A 22,500-nucleotide genomic window follows, 5' to 3' on the forward strand; every position below is an offset into this window, starting at 1 on the left:
ATTTTTCATTTGATCATGAAAAATGTGTGAAACATTTTAAACACAAGTTAAAATAACTTTTTAATTCTCTAGATTCTTTCCTCTTTCAACTCTTCTGCATGTTTTGATAGCTGTTCATTTGTATATCTTTGACAGTGTGTTGTCATTTAGTGTTGCTCAGTCAAATGCACATCCAGCTTAGGTGTTCAAGTGCTGTTAATCAGTATTCCTAACAGGGTACTGATCACTGAGAGGAAAATTGACCCATATTTGAATGACTTTTGTGATCAAGATGTAGCACAGCATCGTCAATGCATTTCTGGTCTTGGTAAAATTTAATATAGTAAATGTCTACTTTAGCAATACTACCTGACTTTTACACAAAAAATGTGACTCTTAAAACTTGTTTGTACTTTACTTGTTTAATTATTTGCATATTATATGGACTATAATCTCGAGCTCTCACCATCATGTGGAATATGTTAATTTACAAATGTAATGAACTGTCAAAATGGGAAGTATGGCAATGCATGTTATACTGAACAATATTATTGAATGATATCTGACAAATCTCAAATAAATTCTGCTCATATGCAAAGGCTGCTAATGGTATCAAAGTTAGTGACCAGACTCACGAATGAGACATAGACTGAAATTGAGGGTAGCAAAGCAAAAGTGAAAATGATCAACTTGGTTTTGAAATGTTCCTTTACAAATGAAAATCCTGGGATATTTCTCAGATTTCATTCTTGCATCACTGTGAAGGATAGTGATATCAGGATTGCCACAAGTTTCCCCAAGTGAAACTCCCTGATATTTCCCAGATTTCCAGAGAAGTTTTAGCATTTTTCTCTGACAAATTTTAAGATCTCAAGGATAAGTTAAGGAGTAAGTTGACAATCTGTCTTTGCAGCTATGGTACAAGAAACAATAGTGCAGTCAAGGAAATATCCAAAAACACTTGCAAGCAGATGGTGTTTACTGATGTGAGCAAAAATCTTAAATACTAACATCAAAATATTTTGTAATGAACTGTTTTTAAGTGGAGAAAGCAAGCCAAATAGTACGCTTGTTTCGTTAAGACCTCTGATGTTATTTTATTTCAATAAAACAAAACACACTTGGTGACAAAAATATCCATTTCCTTGGAGTCACAAGACAGATTTAAAATACCTTCACTGATTTCAGAAATAACCTCATAAAAAAGTAAGCATCTTGAAAGAAGTGTATTAGGTGGGGAAGAATTGTGTAAACCAACACTGTAGGTGACCACCAATAAAATGGTAGTTATATTATGTTCATTATTGTCAGCTGTTACCCACTGTATTATATCTACTATTTCACAGGTATTATGTGATTCTTCTTTTGAGAAATGTATGAGTACACAGCATACAAACCACCAGCAGCTGACAAAATTTTCTTCTTATTATTATTATTCATACTTTCTAAAATATAAACTACTTTTGAAGTGCCAAAATGCACAAATAAAATGTCTATACAATGCCACACTGTACAATGTGCTCGTGTTAAGACAGTCACAATTCCTGAAATTCATTAGTCATTGCCTCTGGCCTGCTGAGGAACACCACAGTCCTGGGTCCATGGAAAAACAATGAAAATCTGCTGCGTTATGCTATCCACAAACATACCCAGCTTGCAGGAAGACTAGATCCAACGGACAGGGCCTGCACTTTAGTGGGAACTGAATGGCTTCAGATAGGCAGATCCATTACAGATACCCACAGAAATGGCCTTTGGTTTTTGCCCATCGCAGAAATCGCCTCATGTCACCAGCTATTCACGAGGCACAGACAGCATGCTGATGAAATGAGACCACAGTGATCAATCCATGCAACAGACAACTTGTTCAAATACTCTGAAAATCAGTAATAGTCTAGACTCTTACTAAACTGGCCATTCCTCGCACATATGGGTGCTGGATTAGCAGAAGTGCCACATTGTTGAGAGTGTCTAAAATTTAGTATGAACACATAGGGAGTGAACTTTATCAAATTGAAAGATACATTCATTTTTACAGAAAACTTAGTCCTTGAGTGTGTACATACATATTAGTATTGCGTGACATTCACTATGAAACGTGTTCCAAAGTTTTAGTTGTCGCCATGATGATGCATGATGGTAGTGTGCTTTATCACACAATAGCCTTACAAGCATTTCATAGGTCCTGCCATGTTTCTGATTGTTGCATAATGTACTTCAGGAAGACATCTCCAGCTTTATCACCAGCAGTTTGAGATATCCTCACATTCTCTCCTCCTATATCCTCTTTTTCACCAGTTTCATCGTAACTGTCCTGTGAGCTTATGATTACCTCTTTTCTGCTGAAGTTTGGTCATAAATAGTTGCTCGTCCAACACCATTGCTCGCAACACTGGTTTTTTGTGAAAAACCCCAGTTCACTCTATACCTAATTTCGAGTTTCTGCTTGAGGCCTAGCATAACATGTTTCCATTTAGAAGCCATGATAATGATCCATAAGGAAAGCCACAATTTCAAAGTGTACAGGAATGTTGAACATTATAATTAACTAACAACATTGTTGCAGATGAAATTTCATTATTGTAGGCATCATTTCAGGTTGAACAACTAGAAGCTGGAAGTGTGCCGGATTACTGAGAGGGCGGACTACTGAGGGCCATATTAGCGAGAGTTTAGTGCAATGAGGATAGGTAGCAACTCGCTGTAAAGACGATTGATGAGCCACAGACAGACATGTAGAAAAAAAAATCACACTTTCACAACTAGATTTTCAGCCATAGCTTTTGTCAGAAAATGAGAGCACACACACATTCACACAATCACTCAGACACAACTCGTGCACACATAACCACTGTCTCCAGCCACTGTGTTTACAGTCTCTGAGAATCAGATCCAAACAAATCACTCCACACACCTCCCTGCCTGTCATTGGCAGCTGCCAGGCTAGTGGCAAGAAGTGGTGGCAGCACTGACTGCAAGCTGAGGGAAGTGGTAGGAAGGGGAGAGGCAGTAAGAATGAGGGAGAAGGGAAGCAGTGCACGTACTCAGCTGCACCTAGCCACTGATGATGCATGACACCTCAGTAAACAAATCATTTCATTTACTGAGACAAAAATGAGATTTTTCCAGTATTTTTTTTTTTTCAAATTCTCTGATATTTCCCTGATTTCCTTGACATGTTTGAAATTCTATGATATTCCCTGATTTTCAGAACCTGTGGCAACCCTGGATATAGACATTAGTTTTAGTGTTGTTGAGAACGAGCTGAAATCACTGAAACTGAACCAAGTTCCAGAGCCCGATAAAGTCCTTACTAGAGTCTATACCAAATTTTTGACTGAGATAGTCTCTCTTTTAATTGTACGCTACCTTAGATCCCTTGATCAAAAAACCATGTCCAGTTGCTGGAAGGTAGTACTGGACACACACATCTGGATCCACAGATCTACCATCCAATCTCATTGATATCCACCTGTTGTTAACTCCTACAAAATCTACATCTACACTATGCGATCAAAAGTATCCAGACACCCCCAAAAACACGTTTTTCATATTAGGTGCATTGTGCTGCCACCTACCGCCAGGTACTCCATATCAGCAACCTCAGACATCGTGAGAGAGCAGAATGGGATGCTCTGCGGAACTCACGGACTCTGAACATGGTCAGATGATGGGGTGTCTGTTGTGTCGTATGTCGGTACATGAGATTTCCACACTCCTAAACATCCCTAGGTCCGTTGTTTCTGATGTGATAGTGAAGTGGAAACGTGAAGGGGCATGTACAACACAAAAGCGTAAAGGCTGACCTCATCTGTTGACTGGCAGAGACTGCTAACGGTTGAAGAGAGTTGTAATGTGTAATAGGCAGACATCTATCCAGACCATCATACAGGAATTCCAAACTGCATCAGGATCCACTGCAAGTGGGATGTGAGAAAACTTGGATTTCACAGTCAAGCAGCTCCTCATAAGCCACTCATCAAGCTGCTAGATGTCAAATGATGCCTCGCTTGGTTTAAGGAGCATAAACATTGGATGATTGAACTGTGGGGAAACATTGTGTGGAGTGATATATCATGGTATACAATGTGGCTGTCGGATGGCAGGGTGTGGGTATGTCGAATGCCTGGTGAGCATCATCTACCAACGTGTGTGGTGCCAACAGTAAAATTTGGAGGCAGTGGTGTTATGGTGTGGTCATGCACCCCTTGTTGTTTTGCATGGCACTATCCCAGTACAGGCCTACATTGATGTCTTAAGCACCTTCTTGCTTCCCACTGTTAAAGAGCAATTCAGGGATGGCGACTGCATCTTTCAACATGATCGAGCACCTGTCTATAATGCACGGTCTGTGGTGGAGTTGTTACATGACAATAACATCCCTGTAATGGACTGGCCTGCACAGAGTCCTGACCTGAATCCTATAGAACACTTTTGGGATGTTTTGGAATGCTGACTTCATGCAAGGCTCACCAACTGACTTCGATACCTCTCCTCAGTGCAGCACTCTATGAAGAATGGGCTGCCATTCCCCAAGAAACCTTCCAGCACCTGATTGAACATATGTCTGAGAGAGTGGAAGCTGTCATCTAGGCTAAGGGAGGGCAAACACCATATTGAATTCCAGCATTACTGATGGAGTATGCCATGAACCTGTAAGTCATTTTCATCCAGGTGTCCAGATAGTTTTGATCACGTAGCGTACATCAGAATTGTGCAAGCCACCTAACAGTGTGTGATGGAGGGCACCTCTGGTACCACTAACTGATACTGCCTTCCCTGTTCCTCTTGTGAATGGCATGTGGAAAAACTGACTGTTGGTAAGCCTCTACATTAGTTCTAATTTCTTGAATTTTCTCATTGTAATTTCATAAGACCTATGTCTGAGGAATTAATATGTTGTCTGACTCTTCCCAGAAAGTACTCTTGAAATTTCAGTAGTAAATCTGCCTGTGATGCACAACAGCTCTCTTGTAGCAGCTGACAATGTAGTTTATTGAGCATCTCTGTAAGCCTCTCAAACTGATAAAATGATCCTGTGACAAAATGCACCACTCTTTGTTAAATCTTCTCTCTCTCTTCAATCAGTCCTACCTGGAAAGGATCCCAAATGGGTGAACTCTACCCAAGAGCCAGTTGATCAAGTGCCTTGTAAGCCACTTCTTCTTTTTTAAGATTCTTCCTGTGAATCCCCATCTCACAATTATTTTTCCTACTGTTTGTTTTATATGATCATTCCACTTAAGATTGCCCCAGATAGATACTCCTAGATATTTTACAATGGTTACTGTTTCCAGCAATTAGATTAGATTAGATTAGATTTTCATTCCATAGATCCGTGCTGAGGAGATCCTCATGAATGTGGAACATGTCAATTTTTTTTATTCTTTTATTTTTTAAAGATGAAATAACAAAACTAATAGTATGAATGTATACAATACATCATTTGTTTCTATTAAAAAATTCGTCAATGGAGTAGGAGTTGACCACTAGTAAGTCTTTCAGGCTCCTTTTAAACTGATCTTTATTTGTAACTAAATTTTTTATGTTTGCTGGCAAATTATTGAAGATGAGTGTTCCTGAGTAGTGGACTCTTTTTTGAACTAAAGTAAGTGCTTTTAAGTCCTTGTGCAGATCATTTTTGTTCCAGGTATTGTATGTATGAACTGAGCTGTTTGTTGGAAAAAGAGATATATTATTTAGGACAAATTTCATTAAGGAGTAAATATACTGAGAGGCAGTAGTTAGTATACCCAGTTCTTTGAAGAGGTTTCTACAGGACGTCCGTGAATTTACTCCACAAATAATACATATTACACGCTTTTGGACTCTGAAAACTTTTGTTTGACTTGAAGAGTTACCCCAAAATATTATACCATATGAAATTATGGAATGAAAGTTGGCAAAGTATGCAAGCTTTTTCATTTTTATGTTGCCTATGTCTGCTAACACTCGAATTGGAAATACAGATTTTTTAACGCATTTCTGCAGTTCTGTGGTGTGCTCCTCCCAACTGAATTTATTATCAAGTTGTAATCCCAGGAATTTATGACTGTCAACCTCTTTTATCTGCTCTTCTTCATACTTTATGCATATGCTGGGTGGAAACCTCTTACAGGTTCTGAATTGCATATAGTAAGTCTTTTCGAAGTTTAATGTCAGTGAGTTCGCTTTAAACCATTTATTAATATCTATGAAAATATCATTAGCAGATCTTTCTAGAACTACACTCGACATACTATTTATTGCAATACTTGTGTCATCTGCAAACAAAACGAACTCTGCTTCTGGCAGTGTAACTGATGAGAGATCATTAATGTACACAAGAAAAGCCAATGGCCCTAAGATGGATCCTTGTGGGGTACCACATGTAATTTCTTCCCATTCTGATGATGACTGGTGACTTAATTCACTAGTCCCTTGCACTGACACCCTTTGTTTCCTGTTAGCAAGGTATGACTTGAACCATTTTGCAGCACTGCCTGTGACACCATAGAATTCTAATTTATTTAAAAGGATGTTGTGGTTCACACAATTGAATGCCTTTGACAAATCACAGAAAATACCTGCTGCTTGTAACTTGTTATTTAATGAATTAAGTACATTTTCACTGTAGGTGTAAATAGCCTTCTCGATATCAGAGCCCTTCAGAAATCCAAACTGTGTTCTTGATAATATGTCATTTGTGGTCATATGGTTGAGAAGCTGCCTGTACATTACTTTCTCTAAAATTTTTGAGAATGCAGGCAAAAGTGAAATCGGTCTGCAGTTTGATGGTATCTCTTTATCCCCTTTCTTGAATAGAGGCTTAACATCTGCATATTTTAGCCAGTCAGGAAATGTCCTAGTTATGATTGACTGGTTACACAAGTAACTTAGAATTGTACTAAACTCACAGGAATGTGCCTTAACTAACTTTGTTGATATTTCATCGTAACCACTAGAATGCTTTGTTTTTAAAGATTTTATTATGGAAGTTATTTCTTTTGGTGAAGTGAGTGACATATTCATGAACCTGAAGCTGTTTGTAAAGGTTAGTTTCAGATATTCAAGGGCATTATTTACTGATCCTGAGAATCCCATTCTATCAGTAACGGATATAAAATACTTGTTAAATAGATTTGCCACACTATGCCCATTGGTTACTAATGTGTCATCTACCCTTAGTGCTATTTGCTCCTGTTCCTTTCTGGTTCTACCAGTCTCCTCTTTTACTATATCCCATATTGTTTTTATTTTGTTCCCTGACATTGCTATCTTCTTCTCATAGTGCATGTGTTTAGATGTCTGAATTACTTTTTTAATATTTTACTGTATTCCTTGTATTCAGCTAAATCAGCAGCATTGGAGCTATTATTGGTTGACAGATTGTTTCCTTTTTGTCTTACAGGAAATCTTTATTCCTTGTGTAATCCATGGTTTTATTATAGACTTCTGCTAATTTGAGTAATTTTTAGAGGAAAACAATTTCCAAACATGGTACTGACATTGTTCATGAATGTGTTTTATTTTTCATTCATGTCATGAGCACTATACACATCTTTCCAGTTCATATCTTTGAGCAGTTTTCTAAAACACTCAATTTTTGGTTGATTGACTACTCTCCTGTACTCAGATTTAGCAGTCTTGATAATCTGCTTAGAATTTACATCTAAAACAAGGAGCTGCATGTCATGATCTGATAGTCCATTTATTACAGGTTTTATGATATGATTTTGTTCCTTTGATTTGTCTATAAAAATGTTATCAGTGGCTGTCCTTGAGGATTTTGTGATCCTAGTTGGAAAGTTTACAGTGTGAGTTACATTGAAAGACAACATTACTAACTGCAGTAAATGTTTACTGGAAGATTGCATTAGAACAGCAATCAAAATTTCTTTGTTTCTTCCTGTTAAATAACCCAAAAGAGCTTCTAGATGATTTATGAATCGATTAAAATTTCCTGCAGGTGCTCAGTAAATAGTTACTATTATATAGGATCTGTTATGGAACTCTACTTCTGTTGCACATGCTTCTAGATGCTGCTCTAAACAGAATTTATTAATGTCAATGTTCTTGAATTTATGACAGTTTTTAATAAATGTGGCAACTCCTCCTCCATCCATATCTACTCTGCAGAAGTAGGAAGCTAGCTTAAATCCTGAAATGTCGAACATATCTATACCAGTGGTTTCTTGATGTTCAGAGAGGCAGATTATGTCAATTTGGTTAGATGAATTCATTTCATCGATACAAATGAGTAGTTCATCAACTTTATTTCTGAATCCCGGAATGTTCTGGTGCAATAAAGATAATTGATACTGCATACTAATGGGATTATAACTGCTTTGGTGAAGATGAACTGGCAGTTTCTGATTACTTTCTGTTAAACATTGTTTAAATGGAGGCTGTATGCTAAAATCTGACTCCTGTTCATCTGTTTTCTCAAACTGAGTGTGTCTGCCAATCTCTCTTAAAACTCATTTTCTTTCCCCCTTCCCTATCCTAAAAACCGCATCCCTCTGACACCTGTGACCACTGGTATTTTACCACTTGTGACAGTGTCCCCTCTTAAGTTTTCTGCAATCAACCCAGACAGTTTTCCCTTCCCTTTCCTATTGAGGTGAAGGCCATGCCTAATGTAGTCCCACCTATCGATAGCATCCACAGGAATCAAACCAATATGGGACCCTATATCCGTCCTAAGCAGCCACTCCAACTCCAAGTTCACCCTCCCTACAGAAGAGTTCAAATGAGGCCGATCATGGCATCTCAATACAGACACAAATCCCACACCCGTATGTTTCATTGCTGATGCTATCTTCATCAGGTCACTCTCTATGGAATATTCAGAGTCTCTGTCAATGCTATTTCCCGGACCATCCACTATAACCACGGCATCCTCCTTTGTGAAATCCTTGCATAAAGAACCTACATCCTCTGTTACCTGACCCAGATCTGCACTAGGCTTGAAAAAGTTTCGACCTAGATTTTCCTGCAGTAGTTGGCCAACACCTCTACCATGGGAACTACCTAACAACAGAACTTTCTTTCTCTTTACAAATTTCCCTACCTTTTTCAAGTCTTTGAAAGCTTGTTGCGCCCTTTCTACAGCTTCAGCTACATGAGGCTCATCCGATTCTGACTGAGGCAACAGGTCAAATCTATTTTCAAGCTTTATGACAAACCTGTAATTTTACAGTAGTGGGTTCATTTCCCTATGCACACACAATACATTACGTGTATATACATTTAGGTGTCAACTACCAGTCCCTGCACAATTCATCAATCCTCTGTAGAGCCTTCTACAAATTGTTACTGTCTTCTGGCATTGCTACCTTCATGGAGACAACAACCTTAGACAGCTTTGAATGCACTCCACTACATCACTTTCATACATTTAAACACTAATGGTCCTATCATATTTCCTGGGGATACACCAGAAATTACCTTTACATCTGTCGATTTTGTTCCATTATGAGCAATGTGTTGAGTTCTGTCTGCAATAAAGTCTGTCTCCAAATCTGAACTCAATAAGCTCAAATTTTTTCACTAAAGGGCATTGCAGGATTGTGTCAAATGCATTCTTGAAGACAAGGAACATGGCATCAACCTGAGTATCAATGTCTACAGCACTGAGTATCTTATGGAGGAACAGGATGAGCTGAGTTTCACAAGATCTCTCTTTGCAGAATCCATGATGAATCTTCTGGACCCAAACACAGTTAGGTATATCAAACAGAATGACTTCTGTGCCAACCAGTATGGATTCCAAAAATATTGATCATGTAAAAACCAATGCACCCTTTTCTCACATGACATCCTGAAAGCCATGGATCAAGGCAGATGCTGGCAGCATTTCTCAACACCCAAGAAGCATTTGTCTCAGTACCACATCTACACTTACCTACAAAAGTGTGGTCATATGGGGTATCAAGCAAATTCTGTAACTAGACTGAGGATTTTTTGCTAGGGCAGATGCAGCAATTTTTTTTTGTTGGAGAGTAATAGATTGTGTTCGAGGGAAGTATGTTAGGACCCTTGCTGTTGATATTGTATATTAATAATCTCGCAGATAATACTAATAGCAACTTGAGATTTTTTCCAGATGGTACATTTAACTATAATGATGTACTGTCTGAAAGATCTTGATGAGATCTCAAGGTGATGCTGAGATGGGCAACCTGCTCTAAATGTTTGTAGGCAGCTTCCATCATTTCAGCTGTAAATATACAGACACATACAGGAACTCAAATTAACAAAATTTATTCACTTGAGTAATCATAATGGAATTTGACAACCAACAAAATAGAGAACTTTCAAACTAGAAATAAGAGTAAGCACAACAAGGCAAACCTAACCATTCAGCCAAAGGTAATATATGTGTTCTTAATCACTGTCCAACTCAGCACTTCCCACACATCTCTTACATCTCTGCCCCCTTTGCATTGTTGACACATTGCATACACTCTCAACCACTGGCAACAGTTGTTTTTTAAATACTGGGCCACACACATTTCTCCATCATTAGTTTAATTGTGGCTTTTGTGCTGGAATGGACGAGGTGACGAACATTGTCAAAAACTGTTCTTCATAGCATTTCAAGTGTGAAAGGAATAGATGTAGTAAGGTCCTTTGTGGCTAGCACCCACACTTGTTTGAGTTTAAGAGCTGTTGAACCATTGTCCTAAAATTGTTGCACTGCTCATCTGTAGCTTGTGCTGCTCTATGTCGATCATAATTTATTGCAAAAGGAATTGTGCAGACTCTAGGGAAAAAATCAGCCACTACATCTTTTGTCACTCTTATGTACATAAATGACCTTGTGGATGACATCGGAAGTTCACTGAGGCTTTTTGCAGATGATGCTGTGGTGTATCGAGACGTTGTAACAATGGAAAATTGTACTGAAATGCAGGAGGATCTGCAGCGAATTGACGCATGGTGCAGGGAATGGCAATTTAATCTCAATGTAGACAAGTGTAATGTGCTGCGAATACATAGAAAGAAAGATCCCTTATCATTTAGCTACAAAATAGCAGGTCAGCAACTGGAAGCAGCTAATTCCATAAATTATCTGGGAGTACGCATTAAGAGTGATTTAAAATGGAATGATCATATAAAGTTGATCGTTGGTAAAGCAGATGCCAGACTGAGATTCATTGGAAGAATCCTAAGGAAATGCAATCTGAAAACAAAGGAAGTAGGTTACAGTAAGCTTGTTGACCCACTGCTTGAATACTGCTCAGCAGTGTGGGATCCGTACCAGATAGGGTTGATAGAAGAGATAGAGAAGATCCAACAGAGAGCAGCGCGCTTCGTTACAGGATCATTTAGTAATCGCGAAAGCGTTACGGAGATGATAGATAAACTCCAGTGGAAGACTCTGCAGGAGAGACGCTCAGTAGCTCGGTACGGGCTTTTGTTAAAGTTTCAAGAACATACCTTCACCGAAGAGTCAAGCAGTATATTGCTCCCTCCTATGCATATCTTGCGAAGAGACCATGAGGATAAAATCAGAGAGATTAGAGCCCACACAGAAGCATACCGACAATCCTTCTTTCCACGAACAGTATGGGACTGAAATAGAAGGGAGAACCGATAGAGGTACTCAGGGTACTTTCTGCCCCACACCGTCAGGTGGCTTGCGGAGTATGGATGTAGATGTAGATGTGTCTTATGTCTGTTTTGAATTGCCCAATAAAAAGTATCTGTCAGGACTGCCAGATTGAACAACCTTCATTGACCTTGTGAAAAGCAAAAGTGATTGGCTTATGATCAGTGTAGATTGTAAATGGTCTAGTTACATATGAGAACAAAACTGTTGTATGGATTCATAAACGGCCAACAGCTCTTGATCATATGCACTCCAATTAGTCAGCTTCCAGGGGAGAAACTTCAAAGGTTTCCAGCTATTCTTGACATTTTGATGGGGAGCTGCCCTGATAGCCTGTTGGCTAGTGCATTATGAACCAGATAGTATAAGAGAATAGCTTTTTGCAAACTAGTCCTTACCTTTCCAAAGGGTGTGGATATCCATGGCAGGCAATGCCTGCCAATAGTGTTGTTACCTGCCAGTCTGCCGGTGGTTCTGTCAGGGGCACCTCCATCTCTGCTGTTCCGAGTGGATGATGTTGATAAAAGTTGATGATTCCCAGAAATCTTCTTAATTGCTGGTAATCCATCAGCTGACAAATGTTTTTAATGACCTCTATCTTCTCTTTGAGAGGAGAAATACCAGCAGCTGAGACTGCATGTCTGAGAAATGTCAACTCATTTGATACAGAACACATTTTGTGTCATTTATACTGAACCAGGTGCTGCCTTTCTTTTTAACTAGGTAATGGTGATGACCATAGTTGGTGGAACCTCTGTATGACACCTGCTTTTAACATCTCTTTGAATTTTGCTTTCTCTACTGTCAAATGATCATGTGCTGGTTTCCTTTGGTGACCAGTTGGCTGGATGTCTTAATATGATACACCAAGGTATACTTTGTGTAATTTCCAACAACCTCTTCTCTAGCTTCTGGGATACTGGGTGAGGGGATGGTACTGTTAACACTTCTGCCTGTAAGATCCATTACCATTTCTCTGTCCATCTTAACTTGTGCTGTATTTAGCTTTATTTTGAGTCCTTGGTGGTGCATGAATGTCTGCCAGCATGAATCTCCACTTGAACATTTAACTGAAGACAGTATCCATTGTCACTTCACACTCACAATAAGTTGTGATGAGCAAGTTGTTAGCTACTGTAAGATGAAGAATTGCACCCACCACTGTGGTCTTATTTTGCCTGAACAGCAGTGCACTTACATTCAAGCCTGAATTGATAAGGTAACACCTGACTGCATTCCTGTCTTTCACATAAAAAAGGCATGGTAATGTGAGCAAGCATACTTGCTTCACTGTATGTAAGAGCACAGTCAGTTTGTCACGAATAACTGGGCTGATTTTGAGTGCTGGGTCTTCGCTGCTTCTGATTATGTCACTGTCAGTGTCTGCAGAAGTAGCAGCAACTCCCTCACTAGACTTTGGCACTCTTGGGGAACTGTGCACCCTGTGAGCCTACTGCAGGCCATTGAGATCATCTGTTACTGTGTGGGGAAAATGTGCCTCTTGTGGCCTGATCACCAAAATGCTTGTGGTACCAACATGACAGGTGATTTTGTTCTCCTTGTATCATCTGACCCTCAGTTTGATTCTGTTGGCTGGATGGATATATCTCTTGTTTACCTTTCCTTGTGCATTCCCATTCATCCATCTGCCAGTGTCAACATTTTCTTCTGAATTGCATTGATTTGGTGCTCAGACTTCAGACATACTTGTTGTTGTTAATCTGTTGCTTGTGCCACATAGCTGTGGTCTCTCCAGTGCTGATGTCATTAGCTACCTATGTCATCACCGAGGTACTCACTCTTCCCATATACCACCACTACCATTTTCACTGAAAGCAATAGCTGTGTTAGTCAGACATGCTTTAATGTTTTATCTGACATTGCTTCCTCTTCCAAGATGGTCTGCAGATGCTACCAGTATTCAGATGGCATTCATTCTATTGCCAATATGCTCAAACTGAAGGACTTGTCACATTTGTTGATCCAGTGAATACACTTGCATTTGTTGGTCCAATAATATGCATGTCTATCTGACCACAATGTCCTTTAGGTGGAGATATCATTGTTGTGACAGTGGTTTCAAAATAACATCCAATACCATTTTGACTGCTTAGTATCCAAGCTGTTAACTGCTGTAGCAAACTCCATATAATTGCTAGTACCATTACTTTATATACATGCCAAATTTAGCATTGTGAACCACAGTTAAGGTTTCTCTGGAGGGAACTTCAGTATTTATGTTTTCATCTTTGGAGTGTAAACCATGATAGACTCAGCAGACAAACTGTCAGTCACATTCAACATTTGTTGGTATAAACTTGTGTCATATAATGCTGCAATTGGATTTTGTGGATCCCTAGTCTGATTTTGTAGGCCCTTGTGTAAGCATAAAAACTGTCCTCCTTTGCTTCATTTAGCATCATGACAAGAAGTCACTGTTTCACTCTGTACATTGCTTAAAGACTCTGCTTATTCTTGTAATTTTGGGATGACAGATTTTTAAGCAGATTCCATCATTTCAGCCATAAATATACAGAGACACAGATGAACGGATATTAACAAGTTTTATTCACTTGATTAATCGGAATGGAGTTTGACAACAAACTGTAAGCAGAGGACTGTCATCCTTAGTTCATAGTAAACATAACAAAGCAAACTCAGATGGTTGGCCCAAGAATAATATAACAAAATCAAACAATGGAAACTCCAAGTTGGAATGACAACAGTATAAGGAATAGGATAGATTGATACTCGCTGTAAAGATGAGCTGTTGAGTTGCAGACACACACAATGGAAAGACTGTTATGCATGCAGCTGTCAGCCAAAGCCTTCCTCAGCAAAGTAAACACACACACAAGCAAGCACACCTCAAGCACAATCGGCTGCCACCAACAGCAGCTTCAAACAGAATGTGTCTGTCATATGAATAGCATTCTGGAGTGGGATGGGGAAGGGGGAGGGATAGCAAGGAATGGGTGGTGTGGGAGGGGGGAGGAGAAGACCACTGTCTGTAAGGCAGGGCATGCAGGGGCTGGAGATTGTCAGCACAGTGTGGGGTGATTATCTACCCCCTGGTCATCTTCCAGGAATTCCTTACCTCTATCTTAGTGTCACCATCCTTGCTTGGCTGATTTTTTTCAACCTATTCCTCATTCACCTAACTAACTTTATTCTAACACATAACAACTTCTCCTTTGAAGGGAAGGTATACAAAAATCTGTGGCACAGCCATGGGCATCCACATGGCCCCCTCCTATGTGAATCTGTTTATGGGCCTTCTTAGCCTCCCAGAGCCCCAAACTGCTGGCCTGGTTCAGGTTTATTGATGATATCTTCATGATCTGGACTCAAGGATGAGACACCCTATCCTCATTCCTTCACAACCTCAACATCTCTTCTTTCATCCAATTCATCCGGTCCTGCTCAACTCAGCATATCATCTTCCTAGATGTTGATCTCCTCCTCTCTGATGGCTCCATCCACATCTCTGTCCACATTAAACGCACCAACCACCAACAGTCCCTAAATTTTGATGTCTGCCATCCCTTCTAAATAAAAAAGTTCTCTAATTCAGCCTTACTACCTAGGGACAGCATATCCGCAGTAACAAGAACTCTTTCCCAGTATACTGAAACTCTCACCAAGGCCTTCATTGTGCTACCCCTCAGACCAAGTCTGCAAACAGATTTCCTGTGCCATTTCTCCACAGCCCTCCAATCTACCCAACACCCCCAAGAGCCACCTATGAAAGAGTGCCCCATTCATCAGTCAATACCAGCCCAGAGTGGGACATCTAAACTGCATCCTTTGTCAGGGTTCTGATTATTGACTGTCATGCCATTAAATGAGGGACATCCTATCCAAGATCCTTTCCATCCCTTCTAAAGTGGAGTTCTCCATAATGTCCTAGACCATCCCTATGCCTCTCCCAATCTCAACCACTTGCAACGGGGATCATATCCATGTAAAAGACCTAGGTGCAAGATCTGTCCAATCACACACTCAGCATTTCCTATTCCTGTCCTATCACAGGTTTATCTTACCCCATCAAAGGCTGGGCCACCTGTGAAATCAGCCATGTTGTGTACCACCTCTGCTGCAACAACTGCTCATTGTTTTATATTGATATGACTACCAAGCAGCTGTCCACCATGATGAACGGCCATCACAAATCTGCCAAAAGCAGAGCAGATGACCATGTGGCATATGCTAGATTTCATTGCCTGCTACACAGTCTGGATCATTTTGATTCTTCCCTCCACTGCCAGCTTTTCTGAACTGTGCAAATGCCCTTAAAATACATTCTTTGCTGCGCAGTTGTTAGACACTGGACTCATATTCGGGAGGACGATGGTTCAATCCTGCGTCCAGCCATCCTGATTTAGGTTTTCCGTGATTTCCCTAAATCACTCCAGGCAAATGCCGGGATGGTTCCTCTGAAAGGGCCCGCCTTCCCCTTCCCAATCCTTCCCTAATACGATGAGACCGATGACCACGCTGTCTGGTCTCCTTCCCCAAACCAACCAACCAACATTCTTTGCTCCCAAAATTATCCTGGCCTCAGCCTGAGGTAACCTACTACCCCACACCTTTCACCTAACAGGTTCCACCCCCTCATCCTATCATTTCCTCCCCTCTCACATTCTCTCAACCTCTTTGTGTGCCACCCTCTGCCAATATACCTGCCCGTCCTTTCTCCTTCTCTGCTCTCCTCCTTTTCCGCTCTCCTCCTTTTGTTCTCCTCTCCTCCTTTTACTCTCCTCTCATTTTCTGCTCTCCTTCTCTGCTTATCCATTCCTCTCCTTTTCCTCTCCCCTCCTTTTTTGCTCTCCTCCTTTTACTCTCCTCTCCTTTTCCACTCTCAACCTTTTCTCTCTCTCCTTCTTCTCCTTTCCCGCTGTTCTCCTATTTTGCTCCCCACTTCCCCTTCCCCTACCCCACCTCCTGATGCCATGCCTGGCAGTCTCCAGTCCCTGCACGCCCTGCTGGACAGTGCTCTTCTCTCCCCCCACCTGTACCCTGTTATGCCTCCGCCTTCCCCGCCCCATTCCAGATTGCTATTCATGTAATAGTCACATTCTGTTTGAAGATGTTGGTCGTGGCAGCCATTTGTGCCAGCTTGTATGTATGTGTGTATGTTTTTTGTGCTAAGGAAAGCTTTGGCCAATAGCTGCATGTGTAACAGTCTTTTTTGTTGTTCCTGTCTGAAACTCAGCGAGTCATCTTTAAGGTGAGTATCATCTATCCTATTCCTTATATCAAAGAATAATACATGCCTTCTCAGTTACTGTCCAAATTTGATGCTCCCCACATGTTCAAAAATGTGAAATTGTGCACTTCAAAAAATTAAAAAAAAACATAGTATTATATGACTATAGTATCAGTGAGTCACAATTGAAATCAGTCTACTTTTACGAAACATGAGAACACTTTAGAATGATATGAAATGGTATGACCATATAGGCTCAGTTGTAGGTAGAATACTAGAGAAATTCAATTAGTTTACAAAGGAGGTTGCTTGTAAATCATTTGTGTCAACCATCCTAGAATATGCTGAAATGTATGGAGCCAGTATCATATAGGACTAATGGGATATTGAAGGTTTGCAGGGGAGTGCAGCACAAATGGTCACAAGTTTGTTTGATCTGTGGGGTAGTGTCACAAAGAAAACTGAACTGGCAGACATCTAAAAACAGACATAAACTATCTGTAAAAAGCCTGCTAATGAAGTTCGAAAAACAGCTTTAAGTGATGACTCTGGGAATGTAGTACAAAGTTCTGTGTATCACACCCACAGGGATCATGAGGACAAAATTAGATTAATTATGGTGTTCACAGAGGCATTTAAACAGTCATTCTTCCCATACTCCGTACATGAATAGTGTGAGGAGAAGCCCTAGCAACTGGAACAGTGGGAAGTGCCCTCTGTCATGCCCATCACATGGAAAGTATGTGGATCAGTTATTAAACAGGCATTATTTTTTATTGAGGTATGATCCCCAGTAAGAAGATGCAGATCAGATATCAGATTTTTTTTAAAAATCGGAAATTAAATCATGTGTGTTCCGATTACCAGTATTTGAACACTATGGCTTCTAGAAAAACAGATTGGTATTAAAATAGTACAGAATTAAGATAATACGGAATTATTAATTTTTATGTTTTTAATTTTGGCATCCATTCTGTGGGAAGTGAAATAAAATAAAAATTTTAATGCATTCTTACAAAATAAATGCTTACATATTTATTACTCTATGAGGCTACGTATAACAAGTGACATTTTTATTTGCTTTACAATATATATTACATTTATATTATAGTATTTTACTCTCTATAAAGGAAGTAATCTAATTCTGTGCAACTTTGTTCTAGTATAAAATATTTCCTTATATCAGTTTGTCATTATTTTATGTTTGTTATTCCACAGATTATTTAAGAAATCATCTCTCTGAATATGCCAGATGAACCTGTGTGAGACAACCCAAGTAACTTCATTGGCATCCAAGTGCAGTGATACACAGTTTTCCAAATATTTGCTTAATAATGTTATGTAACTCTGTTTGAGACCGTACAATTTAATAAATATACAATTCCATAAACAAAAAAATATATTTGTTTTGATTACTCTGACTTTTTAAAGAAAATTTTCATATAAAATATGTAATTTCTATTTTTTTATAGAAATTTGACCTCTTATGCTTAACCTAATGTTATACTGTACAAGTTTGTGGAAACAGTTCTTTTATCTTCTTAGGAATAATATGTAGCATCACACAATTTATACTGGCCATCAAATTTCCAAATTCAATGTAACTGGACAGAAAAAAAATCTACTCACCATATGGTGGCAGGAGAAAGCATGTATAAAGGAATTAAAATTTGCAAGCTTTTGGAGCCAGTAACTCCTCCTTCTGGCAGAAGGGTTGAAGGACAAGGAAGAGGGGTAAAGGAAAAAGGCCTTTTCTACTGTTGTCCTTTTTCCCATTTCACAAGCAGGTATTATCCCCCCAAACATAACTTGTAAACCAAATTCCTCTGACATGATTGTACATGTCCGTACTCCTAATCCACTCCTAGCGACCAGCTGCATTGGAGCACCTGGGCTGGAACTAGTGATATATATCCTTTACCAGGACAGACTACATATCACACTGAGAAATGAGGAAAATCATACCCACAATCTTTCTTGCTCCTTCCAAAGCAATGTTCCACTGCTCGCCTAATTTACACAATTCCTAGTCCATGCTTACGCCACACTTACTTACAAACTCGTAACACATGGGTCATACCTCTGCAGGAGATCATTCCACTCCAGTCTCACACAGGATTATTCTACACTCCTGGAAATGGAAAAAAGAACACATTGACACCGGTGAGTCAGACCCACCATACTTGCTCCAGACACTGCGAGAGGGCTGTACAAGCAATGATCACACGCACGGCACAGCGGACACACCAGGAACCGCGGTGTTGGCCGTCGAATGGCGCTAGCTGCGCAGCATTTGTGCACCGCCGCCGTCAGTGTCAGCCAGTTTGCCGTGGCATACGGACCTCCATCACAGTCTTTAACACTGGTAGCATGCCGCGACAGCGTGGACGTGAACCGTATGTGCAGTTGACGGACTTTGAGCGAGGGCGTATAGTGGGCATGTGGGAGGCCGGGTGGACGTACTGCCGAATTGCTCAACACGTGGGGCGTGAGGTCTCCACAGTACATCGATGTTGTCGCCAGTGGTCGGCGGAAGGTGCACGTGCCCGTCGACCTGGGACTGGACCGCAGCGAAACACGGATGCACGCCAAGACCGTAGGATCCTACGCATTGCCGTAGGGGACCGCACCGCCACTTCCCAGCAAATTAGGGACACTGTTGCTCCTGGGGTATCGGCGAGGACCATTCGCAACCATCTCCATGAAGCTGGGCTACGGTCCCGCACACCGTTAGGCCGTCTTCCACTCACGCCCCAACATCGTGCAGCCCGCCTCCAGTGGTGTCGCGACAGGCGTGAATGGAGGGACGAATGGAGACGTGTCGTCTTCAGCGATGAGAGTCGCTTCTGCCTTGGTGCCAATGATGGTTGTATGCGTGTTTGGCGCTGTGCAGGTGAGCGCCACAATCAGGACTGCATACGACCGAGGCACACAGGGCCAACACCCGGCATCATGGTGTGGGGAGCGATCTCCTACACTGGCCGTACACCACTGGTGATCGTCAAGGGGACACTGAATACTGCACGGTACATCCAAACCGTCATCGAACCCATCGTTCTACCATTCCTAGACTGGCAAGGGAACTTGCTGTTCCAACAGGACAATGCACGTCCGCATGTATCCCGTGCCACCCAACGTGCTCTAGAAGGTGTAAGTCAACTACCCTGGCCAGCAAGATCTCCAGATCTGTCCCCCATTGAGCATGTTTGGGACTGGATGAAGCATCGTCTCACGCGGTCTGCACGTCCGGCACAAACGCTGGTCCAACTGAGGTGCCAGGTGGAAATGACATGGCAAGCCGTTCCACAGGACTACATCCAGCATCTCTACGATCGTCTCCATGGGAGAATAGCAGCCTGCATTGCTGCGAAAGGTGGATATACACTGTACTAGTGCCGACATTGTGCATGCTCTGTTGCCTGTCTATGTGCCTGTGGTTCTGTCAGTGTGATCATGTGATGTATCTGACCCCAGGAATGTGTCAATAAAGTTTCCCCTTCCTGGGACAATGAATTCACGGTGTTCTTATTTCAATTTCCAGGAGTGTATTCTATCAAAGGAGGGCCACCTGTGAAAGCTGTCTTGTCATATACCAGTTCTGTTGCCATTTCTGCACAGTATTTTAGCTGCTCACCCAAATGAGTGACCTTCGACAAACTGTGAGCAAGAGAAGAGTCGATCACCCAGTGGGAGAACATGTTGCTGAGCACAACATGCTTGATATCAACGGCTGCTTCACAACCCCCCCCCCTTTCCAGCTTCTCTGAATTGTCCTTGAAATTCATAACATGTGCTCCTGTCTCATGACCCTCCTGGCCTCCAACTCCACTAGCCCCTGCCCACATCTACCTCCACATCTGCCCCCACAACCTTAACCTCCCTCAGCCTAAACTCGTAGCTCCTTCTCCACAGTCTACAGTCTCACTCTGGCTCTGTTCTATTCCCCCCCCCCCCCCCCCTACATCCAATCCTCCACATCACTGTGCACAGTGCACAACTTCTGCTGCCAGCAAGCAGAGTGAGCTCACTGGTGCCAGAGTCCTATCCTGTGTGTCTGCTGCTTCTCCCATCCAGCCATTGGCACACTTCCTCAATCATCCCTCACCTCCTTTTCTTCCATTACTCAGTCTACTACATACAACCCCTCATCCCTGTCAAGCTACAGTGCTGCCAAAATGTTGTCAGGTGTGACAGCATAGCCATGCAGATTGAAATGTAACAGCTAAGACCTATCCTCTTCTTTAGAGTTTGTTGTCACCAGATATTCACTCACATTAATTAATTGAAAAGCTAATAACAAATCAACAGTAATCCTAAGCATAGCAAAATATGGGCAGTGTAAGTAATATTACACTTTTGGAACTGTTACAATGAAATAAACCTGTTCAATTTTTCAACAATATAATGAAAAGGATAGTTGCTACTCACCATAAAGCAAACATGCTGAGTCACAGAAAGGCACAACAAAAAGACTGTCAAAAAGTTAGCTTTCAGCCTATAAGGCCTTTGTCAAAAATATACAACATACAAACATGCACAGACTCATGCAAATGCAACTCACACACACATGACCACAATCTCTGGCAGCTGTCAGTATTCCTTATGCTTCAATTAGACACTGTAATAGGTAAGAATCTTTGAAATCATACTATTTACTCAAAATCACTAAAATACAGTAAAGATCATTGTCTGTGACACATATTTTAAATCCAAATCCAATGTTATCTGAAACTTTTTTTTCAAAAAAGAAAAAAAAGAATGAAAAAAAGAAAAAAAAACAGAAGTGGAGTAAACTAAAAGTCTTAATATGTAATTGCAGAGCATTATCCAGTCTGCGGAAATGTAATTATTTTAATTAACAGAAATGATAACTGCAAACATTGCAAACAAACTATGTTAAGGAATTTCCTGACTGTGTTTTGAAAGACTGTTACTACTAAGATGAAGTAAATTTTTATACCAGGATTTGGAAATTTTTTCTCTTTGCTGCAGCAACAGCAGCAAATCAACTCTATGATGCAGATAACTTAAGTTCAACTAGTTCACCCACCAATTTGTTTTCTGCAGATTCTGATAATTAACTGATAACTTCAGAAATATTTATTACAGCATTATTACACAATGTGATCCAGACACCCCGGAAAAATATGTTTTTCGTATTAGGTGCATTCTGCTGCCACCTGCTGCCAGGTACTCCATATCAGTGACCTCAGTAGTCATTAGACATCATGAGAGAGCAGAATGGAGTGCTCCGCAGAACTCAAGGACTTCAAACATGGTCATTTGATTGGATGTCACCTGCGTCATATGTCTGTATGTGAGACTTCCACACTTCCTAACATCTCTTGGTCCACTGTTTCCAATGTGATAGTGAAGTGGGAATGTAAATGGACATGTACAGTACAAAAGCGTACAGGCCGACCTTGTCTGTTGACTGACAGAGACTGCCAACAGTCGAAGAGGGTTGTAATGTGTAATAGGCAGACATCTATCCAGACCATCACACAGGGATTCCAAACTGCATCAGGATCCACAGCAAGTACTATGACAGTTAGGCGAGAGGTGAAAAACTTGGATTTCATGGTTGAGCGGCTGCTCATAAGCCACACATCACGTCAGTAAATGCCAAATGACGCCTTGCTTGGTGTAAGGAGCATAAACATTGGATGTTTGAACAATGGGGAAGCATTGTGTGGAGTGATGAATATCGGTACAC

At 40.8% G+C, this 22,500-nt stretch overlaps 1 protein-coding gene across 2 annotated transcripts in view; it reads left to right on the forward strand.

The window, feature by feature from the left end:
* The window catches only part of LOC126183199 (spermine oxidase), a 158,400-nt gene extending 140,228 nt beyond the window's left edge, over positions 1 to 18,172 (forward strand). The window contains exon 10 of one of the 2 annotated variants that reach the window (XM_049924965.1): positions 18,003 to 18,172. In XM_049924965.1, coding sequence (XP_049780922.1) covers positions 18,003 to 18,027 — 25 coding nt within the window. In that variant the 3' untranslated portion in view covers positions 18,028 to 18,172. The remainder of the gene's footprint in view (positions 1 to 18,002) is intronic. The other variant, XM_049924974.1, reaches the window with a different exon arrangement.
* The last annotated feature ends 4,328 nt before the right edge of the window (positions 18,173 to 22,500 follow it).

This window comes from Schistocerca cancellata, chromosome 1, assembly GCF_023864275.1.
Source record: "Schistocerca cancellata isolate TAMUIC-IGC-003103 chromosome 1, iqSchCanc2.1, whole genome shotgun sequence".
NCBI lineage: Eukaryota > Metazoa > Arthropoda > Insecta > Orthoptera > Acrididae > Schistocerca > Schistocerca cancellata.